This window comes from Scophthalmus maximus, chromosome 14 (assembly GCF_022379125.1).
Source record: "Scophthalmus maximus strain ysfricsl-2021 chromosome 14, ASM2237912v1, whole genome shotgun sequence".
NCBI lineage: Eukaryota > Metazoa > Chordata > Actinopteri > Pleuronectiformes > Scophthalmidae > Scophthalmus > Scophthalmus maximus.
Window position 1 is genome coordinate 11013176 of NC_061528.1, and position 18425 is coordinate 11031600.

General features: G+C 41.0%; 1 protein-coding gene across 1 annotated transcript; it reads right to left on the reverse strand.

Moving 5' to 3' along the window:
* Positions 1-289: 289 nt before the first annotated feature.
* On the reverse strand, positions 290-16080 carry xirp2b (xin actin binding repeat containing 2b). The gene is made up of 9 exons (XM_047337341.1): positions 15923-16080; positions 13317-13478; positions 12575-12697; positions 11846-11935; positions 11547-11604; positions 11359-11447; positions 9186-10569; positions 1068-8846; positions 290-405 (listed from the first exon to the last, which is right to left on the reverse strand). Exons 2-9 carry the CDS (start codon positions 13365-13367, stop codon positions 314-316), a joined length of 9666 nt encoding a protein of 3221 aa, XP_047193297.1. The 5' UTR covers positions 13368-13478; positions 15923-16080; the 3' UTR covers positions 290-313.
* Between the last annotated feature and the right edge of the window lie 2345 nt (positions 16081-18425).

Here is an 18425-nt window from a genome sequence, read left to right on the forward strand (position 1 = left end):
GGGAGGTTTCTGCCCGCGTCCATTATTGTAGTTCCCTTTGGACTTTAGGAGCTGTTTGTAATGGTGCAGGCAGTAGAAGTGTCCATGGAGAGAGACATAATTTCCTAGGCTACAAGAGAAAAGAATGATATTCTGTTGTGAGCTGTATTACATCCAAAAGATGATTTAAAAAAACAATTATGCTTTCATTAAAACATCAAGTAATTAACTAATTCATTTTGCAATGATCAAATAGTCCCTTGGGACCATTTATTTGAATGAGTGCCATATTTACCTTAATTTATTTTTGCAGTGCTCACAGCAGAAACAGGATTTATGGTATTTTTTTTTGTCCACTATCAGAGCATCCATTGGATAAGCTCTCCTCCGACACGCTGTGCAGAGCTCCGACTTCGGAACTCGAACCTGTTTGAAAGAGATAAAATGCAAATTGTGAGTTTTTCTTTCAGTAATGAAATGTGAAATGCATTTCCTTCGGGCTTCCTCACAATGCAACAATGAGCTACAGGTTTTATTTCAGTTTTTTATTATGGTTAATCTTGCTAATGCCAAGCAGTACAATAGATTATGTTTGCATTGTAAAGTTTTGTGACATGCTCATTCATTTTTTAAAAACACCTCGGAATTTGTCGCCAGAGGAGTGGTTTGTGTTAGTCCTCAGGTTTTTGTTTCATTCACTCACGTATGCACAAATACTTGCATACATGCATCTCTCAACAGCAATAGGGTAACCCACCGCCAGCAAACTGTACAGGCTTTAGTAATGCCCCAAAAGGTAATGCAATGTAGTAAAGCTGCAGTGTTTAGCAAGACATGCTGGACCAATTAGATCATTTACATTGAAAATGTTAATTATGAAATTCTATGATAAGCTGAAGACTCCCGGTCATGTTGGTTATTACCAGCACTTTTCGTTTTAAAGAAAATATATATATATATAATCTACATTGTATGCAGTAATCAGAAAGTCTGCCTTTGTAACACAGCACAAACAATTTACTCAAAAATAAAACCCATCCATAGTCCATGCCATTCAGTTCTGTTGTTTCATGCTGCACAGTTTTTACCAGATGACACAGTGTTCGTCTGATGAGATACAACGTGTGATGTCATCTCTGCAGAAACAGTGTAGCCGAGACTTTTGAAAACTGTCTCACTCTCTGTCCACGTTTTGTGGAAATTCCTCAGCAGCTTCTCTGTAGCATCTTCGTCGTACGTTTCTGTTCGCCTCGCTGCTGCGGCTTTTCTTTTGACTGCATCAGCGTAGGAAAAAGGAGTCTGTTCAGTTGACACGCTCTCTGAGTGCTCAGAGACAGTTGTCCTTGTTCCGATGACCCCGTTACCAAACTCATCAACATTTGAGAAATGATCTGTGATTGATTTTTTTTCCGAGAAGCCTGATCTTTCTGCTGGCACAACTTCTACTTCATTTTTCTGCAGAGGGAGGGGAGTGCTTTGCCGTGAGCCTCCCTCTGTCTCTTGAGGCCTTTCCCACTTTGAAGTGACTGCTGTTGTTTCCCTCAGACTTGACTCAGGCTCCTTATGATCCCTTTTCTCCTCTCTGGATGAGGAACTTCGCTCACCCAGATCAAAAACATTTTTAATAGCCTGGATGTCAAAAGTTGGCATTCCCTGTTCCAGGATGTCAACTTTCTCTTCATCACAATCTGTGCTTTCAGTATCATCGTGAATGTGCTCCGTGAGTGGGATAAGCTCTTTTCTGAGGTATATTTCCTCTTCTGCTGATTCAAATTTATTTACAAGACTAGACATGTCTGCCCTGGGAAGCTCATCCTTTTCTTTGTTCTCATTTTCTGCTACACTCTCCTCCATGTCTTGGCCCAGTCGTTCAGGGATAGCAATGGGCTCCTTCCGTACATAGGACTTATTAATTTCAGCTTTTTGAGCCTCTTCAAAAAACTCTCTCTTTTCTTTGACAGATGCAGTTGATGGCTCTGAAATATCTGAATCTTCCACAAGATCTGGGTCATTATGACACAATGGTGTGTGAGTCTCCGACTTTCTTTGTATTTCATTTGCATTAATACACTCTGAAAAATGAGCTTGTTCTTCTCCTACATGTGCCCGGTGAGCCTCCTCAGATAAGCTCTTTTGGGGCTTTTCTGTTGCAAGACACTCCATGTCTTGCAACAGCCTCTGGGCTTCCACTACTTGGGAATCGATTTTGATTTGCCGATGGAATGATGCAGGCGATTCCACAATCTCTGATTTCTTCTCTAAGATCTGTTGGGGGGAAAGTATTGGTGGTGGGGTGACGCCACGTGAAAGCTTGGCCGTCGTGTCTTTGAGACGAGCCAAATTTTCTGCTCTGTCGAAAGTTGGAGACGGTGTGATTCTAGTGAGGCGGGATGTCGGCGTGTCACACCTGCGTGGCGGTGGTGTGGGAGGAGTGGGTGGCCTGTGCAGCAGGGTTGGTGATGGAGTGACCCTCTGTGGTGAGTCCGTTCTTCGCGTCGATTCTATAGTGATAAACGTTGGTGAGGGAGAACGCATCCTCAGTAGAGGTGAGGGAGCCCGTAAGTCGACAGACTTGCACTGACTCACTTCTACCTTCCTTCTGTCTTGACAAGTCTTTTGACTTATTTGGTTCTCAATTTTGGCAGAACCAATACTGATCTTGGATATTCTTGGTGTTGCCCCCCCAGAGAGATCCTTCTCAGAAATTGGCTCACATTCATGCCTCTCCATTGTCTCATTATCATCTAGATGCATTAGTTTGGCCTCGGCTAGATGCTTCACTTGTGAGAGAATTTCTTGATTTTTATGTGCATCACTTTCCGTCACAGATCCCTCCAGTTCACATTTTCTCTCTGGACTCATGAGCCAATCTGGAACTGAATTGAGCAGAGTCTTTAAAGATTTAGCATCATTTTTTCCTGACACTCTTTGTATCTCTGTGATGTGAGAGATTAGAACTTGGACCTCTTGCCTCTGAGATTCTTCATCTGTTGTCCCTGTTGTGGACTTCACCAACTGATTTTGTTCTGACTTGCTTGTCACTGTAATTGAGACATCCCTTCTTTCTTCTTTGCTCTGTTGAATAACTGTCACACCTTTCTTCTTTTCAGATGCCTTCAAATGTTTTTGAACTCCTTTTTGTTGCAGGGAACTCTGATGGTCTTTGCTTTCTATAGCAATTACTTCTCTCATGACTTGAATGTGCTCCTCATTTATACTTTTGCGAATTTGGGCAACTGCAATTTTCTCCTGGGTATGATGTGATTTTTCAGAAGTTACTGTCTTGGTTTCTGTAGCTTCTATCTTCGACTCTATGGATATGTCTTTACCTTGACCCTTAGACTTTTTGGACTTCTTTTTCTTCTTTGTGGGAGTTGGAGTTTCAAATTGACTGTCAGTTATGATCTCAGTAGCAACAAGCGACGAGGCAGTTGCAGCAACTTTCTTAATCCCCTGTTTTAACTCAGTATTTACATCTTTGGATTCACTGATCACTTTCACCTCAGTAGCTTCTACCTTCAGATCTTGCTTCTCACCATCATCTGACATTTTTGTCTCTACCTGCTTTTCTTGTTTATTATTCTTTTTCACCTTTTGATTTGGTTTGACTGTTTTTCCATTTGTGTTGGCAGCTGCCTTTTCTGTATGTATTGGCTGATCAGATACTTTCTCTCGGCTCTTGGTAGGAGAATAATGATTTTTCTTTTTGTTTTCACGCTGTGGTGATATGGACTCCTTTACATCTGAAGTGACAATTTCTTCCTTTTTGGACGACTGATTTAGATTGTTTGTAGTCTTCTTGTTGTCATATTGTGAATGGCTGGATTTTACATTGAGAGATATTTCAGGTTCTACTATTGGAACAGGCATTTCTTCATCCTTTTTATATTCAGATTTGTTGGAGCCCTTTGTTTTCTGATTTTGAGAATCCTTTCTATCAGAAGTCATGCTTCCTGCGTTTGCAACATCAGTGTTTGAGGTGTGGACTTTGTCAGTATTGACAGATTCAGCAGATTGTTTGGAGGAAACAGAAACAGTTTTCTGTATTGTCGTATGCATCTGTTGTCGAACAGCTGAAGCAGACAAAGTGTTTTGAATGGAGAAAACCTTAGAAGTCTCGTTAGAGACGGTTTGCTGTTCAGCATTGGATATAATCATTGAATCAGTGAGCATTTTCTCATGACTGGCACTGACATTGCCTTGGGTTGTATTAACCACATGCTTGGATAATTCACACGGTAGTAAGTCTGAATGAATACTGAGAGTTGTCTTTTCAGATATCTGCTTTGTGAGTTCTGATGTATTGGTATTTGACTGCTCAATGTCTTCGGTGGAAAGCATTTCAAGAGCTGCGGTAACTGAGTCATGTATGTAAGTGGGAGTTGGAGTGGTTGGGGGGGTGTTTTCCTCTCTCTGCATCCGGAACTTTTCTTCTGCTTTTATCAGAGGAGTGGTAAATTTACTCATCTTACCTCTCATGAAGGGAGGAGGAGAAGATGGAGGAGTGAATTTCACAGGAGAGACGTAAACTTTCTTTAATGGTCGTGGTGACTCAGGTGGTGGAGGGATTTCACATGAAACAGTCCTTGATGAATGTGTTGTTGTAATTTTCGATTGGTTTTGGCTCATTTCGACCACTTTCTCCGATGTAACATCCACCTGTTGTGTTTTACTGACATCCACTTTCGGCTCCAGTTTCGGGACTTGGTGTAAAGTCGGAGCTTTCACTTTTTTGATTTTCATCTTTTTTGCTTTTGCTGGTGAAGGATGAATTTCCTGTGCTGGCATGCTTTCCAGTTCCAGTTGAGATGGAGGAGGTGGGAGGAGATCCTGCTCACTGGTGAGTGGTGGGGGTGGAGGAGGCAGTAGATCGATGTCAGAATCAACAGAGGGAGGAGGAGGAGTGGGAGGAGGAGGAAGAAGGAGGTCAATGTCTACTACTGGTGGAGGTGGAGGTGGCAAAGGCAAATCTGGCTCTGGCAATTGTGGTTGTAAGATGTAAACATCAGTTTTCACTTTGGTTTTATGCTGTTTTATTCCCTTTTGATTAGATTTTAGATTACGAAACTCTGTCTTCACTGTTTTGATGCCATGGTTTTGGGTAATAGTTTTATGCTCCACCACAGTCGTTGATTGCTGAGATGACTGCGCCACAGTACAAGATGTTGCTCCAACAGTTTTAGTTTCATTAAAGGAGAGATTTTCTTTTGATGTTTCCAATAAATTTGCTGTTTTTATCTTTTGTATGTTCCTCTGTGTATCAGCATTTAGGTTTTTAACTGGGGGACTCTGCTTGACTCGAACCCTTCTATGTGCACCAAGCCTGGCTTTGGGAGTTTCACGCTGCGCTGTTTCCAACAGTGATTTAATTTTGCCTTTAACATCACCCTTTATCACTTCTTCCTTCTCCAGCTGGGTTTGCTCCTGTGTGTCATATAAGGACTTAATTGACATCTTGACATCACCCTTTACGTCACCCTCGAGGCTTGGGCTCTGTTGCATCCTTGGTGAAGGTGGAGGCTCCATGAAGAGCTGAATTGTGCCTCTGACGTCTCCCTGCACATCTATTTCCTGCTGACACATTCTCCTTTCACTGGAGGCATCCTGTAGGTTTTGCATTGCTGTGTGAATATTACCCCTCACAATCTCCTCCTTTTCAACCTCCCTCACTGCTTGCTTTGCCAGCTCCAGAGATTTTAGTGTGGCCTTCACATCTCCAGCAACTAAATCCTCAACATCAACTTTAACTTTTGATGTTACTGATTTCTCAAGAGATCTCAGTGCCCCCTTGATGTTGCCTGATATGACATCCGGCTTCTCCACCTCCTTGTAATGCTTTTGAGCCTCATCTAGACACTGCAGAGCTTTCGGTATGTTACCTTTCACCACCTCCTCTTTCTCCACAACAACTGTCTGATTCACTGATTCAGACAATGAATTCAAAGTTGCTCTTAAATCACCTTTGATTATCTCCTCCTTCTGGAGTCTCTCTAACGAGACAGTTGGCTCTGTCATGAAGACTTTAACCGTGTTGTGGACATCACCAGGTATCACATCCTCTACTGTACGCTCAATTTGCATTTGATTACGACCAAGGATGAGTTTTGTTCCCTTGATGTCACCTCCAACAATCTTCTCTTTATCTGCTCCGTCAGGTGATATCTCATCCGGTCCTGAATGGAGCTGTTTAAGATAGTCGAGTGCACCAGATTCAATGCATGTGGAGAATAAGTTGACATTTCCTTTTTCAGTGTCATCTACCTTTATCTTCACTGCCCCATCGGTCTTGTCTGTACTGGACAGTTTTTGAAGGGCACTCTTAATATCACCTCGTACAATGTCTTCCTTTTCAACATTAACATGTTGTTGATTGAGAAGGGAATACATTGTCAACCGTACGTCTCCTTTTTCATCCTCCTGGATGAGTACGCCATGTTTTGCTGACCCATCCCCACTGAATAGGTTGTTTATAGCTTCCTGAATATCGCCTCGTAGTATTTCCTCCCTTTCAGTACCGCTGTCTCTCTCTTGGTTGAATAGCTGCTGCTTTGTTGAACTAATATCACCCTTCTCCTCTGAATCTATGACTATCTGTCGCTCCTTACTTTCCTGTCTGTTCACTAGGTTCATCATAATAGTCTGCATATCTCCCCTGATGACTTCTTCTCTTTGAATCTCCGGAGCCTGTTTATTCATTAACTGGTATTTTGCCATCCTAACGTCGCCAATTTCATCAGCTTCAATGAGTATTCCCTTCGACTTCACCATTTTCTGACTATAAAGCTCCTCAAGCGTTCCCTTGACACTCTTGCCCAGGATTTCAGTTTTCTCCATTTTCGTCTCATTAAAGTCATCAAATGGTGTCGTTTCAAAGAGCCACGTTGCTGTCTTTACATCCGCTTTGGGAATCTCCTCTTGCGTGAGGATTGTATCCTCATCTGCCTCTTTAATGTGGTCAAGAGGATTTTTCTCAAAGAGCCAGACCGATTGTTTAACATCTCCCTTTGCAACCTCCTCCTTTTTAACGGTTTCAATCAGATTTTCAGAGCTCATGCTTCTTATTTTATCAATGGACTGCGTCTCAAATCTCCATTTTGCTGTCCTAACGTCACCTTTTTGTATTTCACTTACATTAACCGCTCTAACGGATTCCTGTGATATGGCATCAGACTCAAAGCGATATCTATTCATCCTGACGTTGCCTCCTTGAATGTCTTCAACAGTTTTGATTAAAGACTTCTTTTCTTCAGCAATCCTATCAAGAGGTTGTGTCTCAAATTTCAACTTGGCAGAGGTGACATCTCCTTTTTGCACATCCTGTTGTGTGACAGATTTGATTATATAAACCTCATCTGTGTCCTTGATAGCATCAAGAGGCTTGGTTTCAAACAACCATCGGGTTCCCACTACATCTCCTCGTGTCACCTCCTCACTTGTGACAGTGGTAACCTCATGGTAATGGCCCTCTTTGTCCTGAATAGCATAAAGGGGCTGTGTTTCAAACATCATGGTGTAATTTCTCACATCCCCCTTCTCATCTTTATCGCAAACAATTTTTCGCATTTTCATCAGCTCTGTGTCTGTTTCCGCGGAAACCTCGTGGATTTTATCCAATGAGTGTGTCTCAAAAATGAAACGGCCCTTATCTACATCTCCTCCTTGTACATCGTTTACTGTGCGGCTGTTTATCGATTCCTCTTGGCTATCTTGTATTGTATCAATGGTCTGGTTTTCAAAGAGCCATTTGCAGGTCCCCACATTTCCTTTTTGTATATCCTCAGTCTGAACTGTCTTGAGCTTTTGCATCACTTCTTCAGACGTAGAAGTCATGATATCGGATGTTTGGTTTTCAAAAACATACTTCATCCTTGACACATCTCCAGACGCGATGTCTATTTGCGTGACACGCTTAAAAGAATCCGTCTCCTCCCCCGTGAGGCTCTCCAGTTTCTCTGTCTCAAAGAGAAAACAAGCCATCCTTACATCCTTTCCTCTAATGTCCTCTTGATTCACTGTGCATGTGTTCAGAACTGTCTCTGTCTCATCATGGATAGTATCAAGTGCTTGCGTCTCAAAGAGCCATGTGCAGGTTTTGACGTCTCCTTTGCACATTTCCTGAGATTCATTGTCACCCTTTAACTCAGCTCTTTCGTATAGGATGTCCATTGGTTTAGTTTCAAAGAGCCACTTACAGGTTTTCACATCTCCCTTCATGACATCGATATTTATACTTGTCTCCACATTTTCTTCATCTTCAATATTGCTGAAGTACTTAATACCATCAAGAGGCTGTGTCTCAAACAACCACTTTGCAGTTTTAACATCACCAGATTCTATTTCTTGTTTGGAAATACCCTTGATGATTTGATATTTATTCATGCTTTCATCAAACTGGTCAATTGGTCGGGTTTCAAACATCCACTTGCAGGTTGTAACATCTCCTTTTACAACCTCCTCACGCCGTACTGTTCTCACCTCATGGAAGTGGCCTGAGCCGTCTTGCATGGCATAAAGTGGAGTAGACTCAAACAGGTTTTTATTTGATTTCACAGACCCAGATGTTACACCCTCAATAAGAATCTTTTGAGATTCATCCCGCCTGTTTAAATCTGTGCTCTCGAAGATCTGCTTGTAGTTTGATACGTCCACTGTGTCAATCTCCTCCAGGTCGATTGTTCGAATTACTTCCTTCTTTTCCTCTCTAATCTGCTCCAGGGGTTGGCTTTCAAATCGCCATTTCTGATGTCTAACATCACCTTTTTCCTCATTAAGTGCCACTGTCTTTTTAAGTTTGCCCACTTCTGCAAGATCTTTCAACTCCTCTGATGGAATCGTTTCAAAATAATGTCTGGCTGATCTCACATTACCTGCAATAATTTCCTCCTTTGTCACAGTATTTGAACTGTCTTTTAAAGTATCCATTGGCTGTGTCTCAAATGCCCAGCAATTCTTACGAACATCTGCTCTGCAGCTTGTGCCATCCTCCTGAGTGAGGTCATCATCAATATTCACAGTTCGTGTAACTATTTTCTTCTCCTCTCTTATGTGCTCTAGAGGTTGACTCTCAAAGCGCCACTTTTGGTGTCTCACATCGCCTTTCATTTCTTCATTTACTGTTGCCTTTTTAAGTTTTCCGACTTCAGGGCAATTCTTTCTGGCTACTTGAGGGCTGGTTTCAAAAAAGTGCCTTGCAGATCTAACATTGCCTCCAATAACTTCTTCAATACACTGAGGTCTGGCATTGGGGTCATCCTTCAGAGAATCCATTGGCTGGGTTTCAAACACCAGGCAGTGTTTGCGCACATCAGCTCCGATTATCTCTTCCTTCTCCATCTGTGAGCTTTCCCACTCATTGAGAGACTTCAATGTCTTTATCTCAAACAGCCACCTGCCCCAGTCTCCCTTGGTGCTGTCCTCCATGGAAAGACTACATACAAGTTTCAAAGCTGTAGGTTCTCTGTTTGTCATCTCCAAGGGTTGGGTATCGAAAAGCCAACGTGAAGCAATCGAGTTTTCCAATTCAGTTTCAATTTTGCGCACGGACTTAATTTCCAACATCTGGCTTGATTGTCCCATAATGATGCATTTAAATTGAGTGTCGAAAGTACTTGTTACAGTTTTCACTTCCCCATTAATTTCTTCTAACACTGCCCTGAGGCTCAGCAGGTGGCTCTCATCAATGGTCTCCGTGTGCCCAAGGCTTTCCATGTATTTATTGTCAATCATGTAAATGGTAGCATTTCCATCCTCTTCAGTGAACACAATCTCTTTTGTTAAATCCTCCTCCTTATGCATTTTGTTTAGAGTGTCCATAGTTTGGGTTTCAAACAACCATGCTGCTGCACGGACATCTCCTTTGTCAAATTTGTTGAATTTATTTTTAAATTCTGTCGAGTTGGTGTTTTGTGAACCCAGCTCATCGATTGGCTTTGTCTCAAACATCCAAGCTGTGCGTCTCACATCTTTGCCCAAAATTATTTCCTGTTCAGTTATTCTCTTGTTGTCTTCTTCCTCATCAGGAATTTCAACTTTGATGGTGTCCAGCGGCTTATTTTCAAACCTCCAACGCATTGCCTGCACCTCCCCCGGAAGAACCTCTTCCCAGTCTACATATTCTTCATCGTTAAATTCATTGGGACTACCACCATCATACTCATACATGTACTCTTGGCTCTCAAACTGGTTGTCCTCAGTTTCATTGTTGTTACTGAAGTACTCTTTCTCAATATTCCTACGAACCTCAGGATGAATGTGCTTGTAAAGACGTTTCAGCTCAGACATACCCCTCTGCTTGATGTAAGCCTCTCTGTTGAGGGAGTATTTGGGGTTTGCTGGCTCTGGAGGCTCGGGTGAGTAATGGCTCACTGGAATATTATGATCATCTAATGGCATTTGTAGTAAGTCGGGGGGCGGGGGTGGAAGATAGTCAGAATCTTCAGCCGGTGGGGGTGGAAAGTCCTCATAATCCATCACTTCAGCTGTTGTGTCTTCTTCTGCTTCAGCAGCAGATGCCTCATAGACCTCACAAGTCACTTTGTTGTTTTGTGTCACATTTGAGGACCACTTTGCTCGATTGATGTCACGTCCAATCTTTTTAAGGAACAAAAACAATGTTTGTGGGTAAACAACTATAAATCTATAACAACATTCCAGGGCAGCGTTATATTCGCATTACAAGTCACCTTGTTGTAACACCTGCAGATAAAGATTAAAATTGAGATGATATAACATGAATAATCTCACCTGTCAATCCAAGGTTAATAATATTGTGTGAATAACTTTCCTATTATGCTTTTTGCAGTCACAAACATATACATCACTGGGAGGAATTAAAGTTAGAATGCTAAAGATTTTTATGAAAACAAACCATGTTTTGACACTGTTTATGGGTGATAGTTTTCAGTAGCCATTCAAATCCACTCCCTCTGTGGATTTGAATTGCCTTCACACAAGAGAAAACATGACAAAATGTATTTAATCCACTGTTTCTGTTTGCCATTTAATTGCTGATGTCGGCCTCACTGATTACTCTTCATTCAACACATAATACAGAGGTGTATTAACTCACTGCAATGCGGCTGCTTCACATTAAAAGTGTTTAACCAGCTTTTGGCGTTTGGGCTTTCATTGTGAAGCTGGAACAGGAAATGCCATATATATGTTGGTGAAGTTTATGTCAACAATGAACATTGCTTTGGGACCATTTACAGATGTTGGCTGCAACATTAAACTGCACTTATTGTTACCACCAGTAATTACATGTGACCAGAACTAAGAGTCTTAAATTACAATTATTACAGTCTTAAACAGCCCAAATGAAAAATTTTTGCCCTATATTTGTTCAATTGTTTTCAATTTAAGTAAAATGGAAATGCTTACCTTAACTGGTTTGTGTGGAGCTGCTTCCTCTATTGTTCTTTCAAAGCGATCCCTCAGTTCTTTTGTAGTGTACCTGGGAATCTCCTCTTCTAAATGTGAGCACAGACATAAGTATAAAGGGAGGCTTAAATTTGTTAGACAGTGAAGGCTTATATCGAGAGAAAAAAAAAATCAGAAAAAAATCATACCTGTTTCATTTAGATGGTTTTCATAACTGGATGCCAGGTTACTGTCACTGTATGACACCTTTGTGTATTTAAAGAAAGAAAGCGTAAAAAGGAAATTAATGAAAAAAATGTGCAGCAATTAAACTTGTCAGCAACACCCTTTGAGTGCTGCACATGTTTTTAATCTCAGTCCAGACTGTCATTGACTAATAAACAAACATTAATTAAACAAATTGGATAATTTGGAACCTGCTATCAAAGTGTTATGCTCATTATCAAAGGATGCCTGCAGAGAAACACTGACAGGATCGGTCCAGTACCATCGTTTCTTGGTTGAAGTTCAGCTGCTGACTGCCTGGGACAACCTGCCTGCTGCCACTCGACACTCTCACCTCCGAGTTTGACGTTTGCTGTAAGGACAGTGGTTGTCAAACACAGTGAAAAATGTGCCATTGCCGCAAGAACCGGCACTCACACAAACAACTCATGTTTCATTTCACACATCATCCCCCTCCTGCCTTGTCAAAGCCACAGATGTTTACTCCACAACAATTCACTCAACCAGCCAAAGCTTCATAGCACATGACTGAATACCATGCAGAGACAATGTTGGATTGCTCTCTGCAGTTTGAAATGACTAATCACAGATGGAGGCAAGATGACAAAGAATGTGCTAAGCAGTTCACCCACTGTAACAAAGCCTCAAATAATGAATTATTTTCCATTGCTTTGTTCAGTTCTACCAAATGCAGCCACAGTACAAGTGTTATGAAAGCACCCCGGAGGTTTTCATGGAAGCTATTAAAAAAGTCAAGAAAGATTTGTAACTTAAATGCATAGACTTAGCTCTGTTTGGTTATTGGTGCGATGAGATGCATTTTTTGAACTTCCAAAGCTCCCATGCAGTGATGCAAAATGCTAAATGGAATGGTGCAGATAGAAACCAGCTCAGGTAGGAAGACACATTGCTGTCATTTAACCACATTTGCCTCTTTCATGTTGTTAGTATCAGCCTGATGACGGTGTAAACAGTTTTCAAATACGTGTACCTGCACAGCTCTGTGATGAAAATGGAACTGGGTTACATTTTGTGATGTTGCCTGGGTCTCAAATTGTTTCCTCACACTGGCAAATTCCACAGGCAGGGAACAGACCTCAGACTCCTCCATGACCTAATGAAGCAGGGGAAATTATTAGCTGCCTCCATGACCTGAAATCACACAGATTTTTAGGGCTATTCTGTGTGGTATGCATGCATCTCCGCCCTCTGTGAAAAATGGTTTGGTGAATGTGCCGTTTGTTTTCTGCAGACACACTCACAAAGACATAAACTCACGATAATCTTTAATGCCCAAGATTCAACTTTACATCAAGAATTGTGAGAGCTATTGCAAAGCAAACAACATTTTATTTAGTCTGGAATCGTTTTCTATATTCTGCCCTGTGAGGGTGTAGTCTCATGTTTCCCCTCTATATATACATGTACATACAAGATTGCTGACCTCCTTTTTCCCAGCTGAAAAACTGTCATCACCTCCACTAATAACTGCATGACAGCACCAACAACAATGGTGACAATACCGTCTCATTGTGGTCCAGCTACTGTGTAAAACTGGATGTGCAGATATAGGGACTTCACCCCACAACATTCACCATGAAAGCCAATAAATTAATATAATTAGCCATAGAGGGTTGGAACACCAAGTACAGTGCAGGAGTCTCTGGAGGTAGAGTAGCTACATGTTGCTGCTGAAACAATTCAAGTCCATGCACAAGCAGAAGCTAAAGTACCCTGCTAGGGATGGTGCTGTCCGCTCGTTTGGAGACGGCTGCCTGGTACATGGCCTCACAGTTAGTCAGTGGGATGACCTCTGAGTCCACAGAGTGAATCCGGTTCCTCTGGTACAAAGCTTTCAGGAAGTCCTGCCCTGGTTAAACCTGCGCTGCAAGCAGCTATGGCACAAATAGCCAATAAACTGTTAAGTAAATGCTACATGAATCTTTTCCAATTGTTAAGAGGTAGCATATTATACTTATTTGTGGACAGATAGTCAACGGTGTCAGAACCCTTTGTTTTAGTGCTCTCGCTGATTTAAAAAAACAACAACATTTTAACCAGTTTACAAATATAAAAGTATAGTACAAATATAGAAACATAAGTCCGTTTGAAAAAGTGCCAGTTTATAGCAGACAACATGGCTCATATGGTGACTATTTATTTGTGTATTGATCATACTTTTTTCAAATTGAAGGCAAACAATGAAAACATTTAGGATTTACTTCATAAATTACATTCATGATACCTGTTCAGGTTGTTAATATATTCACAAAGGCAACAAAGTGGGAGCCACAGTTCTGCTGCCATCGTGCAGGCGGTGTTCATGTCAACAATGTGTTTAAAATGCTCCACAGGGAAATTATTTAAATAAGTTACACATCTGTCCCCTGTCATTCACTCTCAGGATGTGGAGGATTTATTAAAAGTGTGTATTCTAATTTACAGCTGTGTAAGTGACAGATGTGAGGTGATAACATTTTGGTCCACACGTAAACATGTGAAACAGCTGAACGGCTGGTTTTGGAAGACAGTCCAACATATTCCACCAATAATACTGTGCCCCCTGGTGTTTGTTAGTTGATTTCCTTGATCACACTGGCTTTTGTGTTCTTTAAATCACTTTTACTACTTCATCATCATTACATAGACATAATTAGATTTCATGAGAGTGTATGTCTGGAACAGCATCAGCAGTCCAGAACCAAAAGAATACTAAATCATTAACCTACAGACCATTTTAATGTGCTGCAAAAACAGTCAGTGGTATAATAAATAGCCAGTTGCTGACTCAACATTGTTGTCCGTTTGTGAATTTTAAGCATTCATACGTGCTGATGCAAATAGGACAATAAAATAGGATGCTTGAAAAAATACAGCCATCAAAATCTTCATGGGACTATCTATTACTGTGAAGACTAACAGCATGAGGGAAATCTTCATCTCTGCTCTGCAGTGAATAATAATAATAATAACTATTTGAAACCATATTTATATTCGACTCACGTAATATCAAGAATAATGTCAGCAATAGCTGATGTCAGATAATATCTAAAATTGGTATCATTACTTTTGGCAGCAAAGGCACCAATTTAATCACTGCTTACCATTTTTCAAAGTACTGAAAACTCAATAAAGTACTGTGTGAAAAATTGCAAATCAAATGATCAAAACATTCACATTTTTTAAACAGTTCTTTGAGTTAGATAGTTGAAAGCAATAAGCTACTCAATTTAGCTAAATAGTGTAGTTTAAAGACCTGTATGTTGCTGTAATAATATGCAAAAACATATTTCATAACAGGTTTTCGTGAATTATTTCCCCTACTGGCTGTTTTTGATTTGTAGCTTAAGTCAGACAACCATGTAGTTTATCCTTGGAGGAACGATGGGTATGTTTGTGTAAACCAATCAGTCCATTAAGGCAGATTATAGACAATTTAGTATTACACAACGCTTATAATGAGACAGTTCTAGTTCAGCAGATACTTATATCTTTCAGGCCTAATCTTGACTTTAGCAGTGAAACTTTACTGGAGGAAAAAAACATGCAGTGCAGGATATTTCAGTTATGGTCTTGAGGGCAAAGATGGACGGAGTTAACAGTTTTGTGGTTGGACTTTTAATTTGTAGCCCAAAAATCTGTCAACAGTCTGAGAATATCTCATGACATGTTAGGTTGACTGAGAGCTCAAATAACAAGAAAGTGAAGTAATCTAGGCTCCATGTACCTGCAAAAATAAATCAAGCCTATTTTAGACTTAACCATGAAGGGTCGTGTTTCTCAGTGAAATAAAGAGGAAAGCTTGAGGGTCAAGGCTTAATTTCCAAAAGCTCTTCGATATCCTGCATTGAAAACCTTGTATTTGTGCCTTTACTTGTAATTACTCTACTTTATTTATTATTGAATTGGTTTCCAATGTGAAAGTAGAGCGACATGATGCCTAAAGGTACTGGCCTTGGCACAAGCAGCTCAGCAGCACAGAACTCCATCTATTTGAAATTAGTTTATAAAATAAATCTAATCTCTCCTCAAGCCAAAATAATTCAGATAATTTAGTGTTTCAGTCATAGTTTATTTCCCTGCAGGCATGACATAAGATTATATTTCATCCCTATATTTTTAGTGGATGTGCAATCAGCATACAAACAACAATTAATTGCCAGTCGTCCATGTTTTTTCTCTGAAGATATCAAAAAAGAAATGTTATACTCTATCACCATTTCATTTGCCTTCACACTTATTTACATAAAAAAATAAAAAAAAATAAAAAGCCAAAATCATTCACAAACTTCTCTAAAATTCCACTCAAAACAACACAGAAAGAGTATTTGTTGCCTACCAGGATATAGTCAATTATAAAAAATATGAGCTCAGCAGGTAGAATCCCACACGGAGGCCACTGCACCACCAACCTACAGGGTCTTTCCAATCCAAACGCAAATCCCAGTCAGTGTTGGAGACCAGCTCCAGAACTATGTATTCACCTCTGTCCAACGAGCAGACGGTGACAGCTGATTTTATTTTAGACCCTCCGCCCACTTGCAAAAGAAGGGCCTGGGTTGTTTTTTTTTAGAGAGCCAAGCCTCGGTGACTCCCATGTCAAATCCCCAGAAAATCCATATGGAAATACTTCCTGTGACTCCTCTGCAGACGCTTGTGTACTAATAAATCAGGTCAACCCTGGTTTCATCATCACATCTTCCATCAGAGTGCACTGCATACTCCAGCAGCTGCTACCACCTGTCATGATATGCCAAATTATGCACATACAAATCCACAATAAATACTATATTATTCACTTCTGGTAATCCCAAAGCGGCACAGAGTGGATGTCGGGCAGGTGCAAAGTGACTGAAAATGTGGTGAAATGTGTTGGCCATGTTCTGTGCTTTGCATTTGGTCTGAAATGGGGTCAGTGATGTAATGCTATTTGTTGAAGAGAGAGGGGTCATGGTGGCCGTAAATACGACAGAAGACACCTCTGAGTGTGGAACAGCTAACCAGCTCATCTTGACTACGCCCAGCTGAAGACGGTGGCGCCAGCTTGACTCTGGTATCTTGTGGCCAGTGTTTGGAGAGCAGACGTGCCTGTAAGGCATCTGCATAACCCTGTTCATCTGCAGCATGTGTAACTCATACCTGCATTTCCAAAGACCACCTATTTTAAAGTGACGCTCTGGAACTTCCGCCAAACCACACACTGGACTGCTCACCCGTTTTTTCCACTGACCATTTAAAATAAAGATTAATATGATCCCCTCCTTTACTCTGGAGAGTTTAATGTTTCAGCAATTATGATTATATTAATGAAAGCCTCAATCATTTTTCTATTTAATATCGAGAGTGGATTATAAAATAAATATCCGAACATTTGTGTGAGCATTTCAAGGCTGCATGCTCTTTTCTGAATGACCCTGCTTTATTCAGAAGTTAAGTCATACAGTAGACAAAGGAAAGAAAAGATATTAAATTCTTTCTCGCACGCGCGCACGCACGCACGCACGAGTGCACACGCACGCACGCACGAGTGCACACGCACGCACGCACGAGCGCACACGCACACACACATTTCCATCAGCTACTATAGGCTTTTGCATATTAGAAGACACTTGGCCAGTCTGATAAGCTAAATATTTTAGTGACAACTACTTTCACCAAGTCTTTGGCTGTAGAACAGTTCAGCTCTAACCAGACTGGCTTCAGAATAAATGTGTCAATCATGCATTGACTGCATGCAGTGACTTTTACGCGTAGGAAACCAGAGCTGCTGGACACAGAAGTGGAGCAGTGTCAGCGGGTAGTAAAGCGAGCCTCCAGAGACAACAGCCTGCTGGGACATGGGGCTTTTCTGAGATCAGATGTTGCTTCCACTTTGGCATTGTGTAATTGATGTCTATTTTTAGTTTTAACAGGTAAAGCATGGCAGTGTAAACGTTTTGGGTCCTTAGGTTTACATAGTGTAACATTACAATGTACAAAGCAAAGAGAAAAATTAGGGTAAATGAAGATTGTATCTTGAAGAGGACATTGAAGAGGATATTTTCCCTCATTTTCACCAAATTCCATGAAAAGGATTTATACTACTACAAAGTATTTCCTGTGAATTCTGTCCATGTGTAATGTACAGCCATAAAGATGTTTGAACATTTACATTGATTGAATTGCTTTGGCTATTTCATCCAGGACTGGATCAAATTAATTAGTGACTAACATCAAAAAAATGGTGAGGACGGCACCTCACAACACTGCGAACGCAGTTAACATACGTGCTGGCGGATAGCACTGCAACTCCGCGATTTTGGCCTAGTGGGTTTGTGCGCCGGACTCCCATACCAGAGGACCCAGGTTCACGGCTGGGCGAGAGCAGTAAATTCACAACAATAACAAAGAGAGAGACAAGCTCTCCCCAGATTTGCATACTGCCCCTTTAATATACAGACATTTTATATCACATCAGAAAAAGGAAAAGGCTTGACCTTTCTAACATCAATAAAAGGCGTTGGGATGTTGTCCAGGAACATGACAAAAATAAGAATTCACAATGAATAACAAAAAGGGGAGCCCGAAAACCCAGATTTCTTTCCGTTGCACACACAATTTACAATAAATAAAGACAGACTGGGTGAATAAATGCTCTTTACTGTTTCAATGACCGGCAACGTGCCCATGAGCAAGGCATTAGCTGCTGGCTGCTTCCTCCAGAAACACGGCTCATTGCCAACCAGCTCCAGTGTTTGGTAAAGAACCTTGAAGTGTGAATTTGTAAACCTTGCTCCTCTTGGAACATATCATCCCGGCTGTTGCCTATAAATATCTGTGAGGTTTTTGTCAAAGTGCCTGAT

Excerpts from the sequence above, each read along its gene's own strand:
- xirp2b (XM_047337341.1), bottom strand. The coding sequence starts at position 13,367 with ATGTACCAGGCAGCCGTCTCCAAACGAGCGGACAGCACCATCCCTAGC. Across the intron at positions 11,936-12,574 it reads TTCATCACAGAGCTGTGCAG|CAAACGTCAAACTCGGAGGT; the intron begins GTACACGTATTT and ends CTGTCCTTACAG. Across the intron at positions 11,605-11,845 it reads ACTTCAACCAAGAAACGATG|GTGTCATACAGTGACAGTAA; the intron begins GTACTGGACCGA and ends AAATACACAAAG.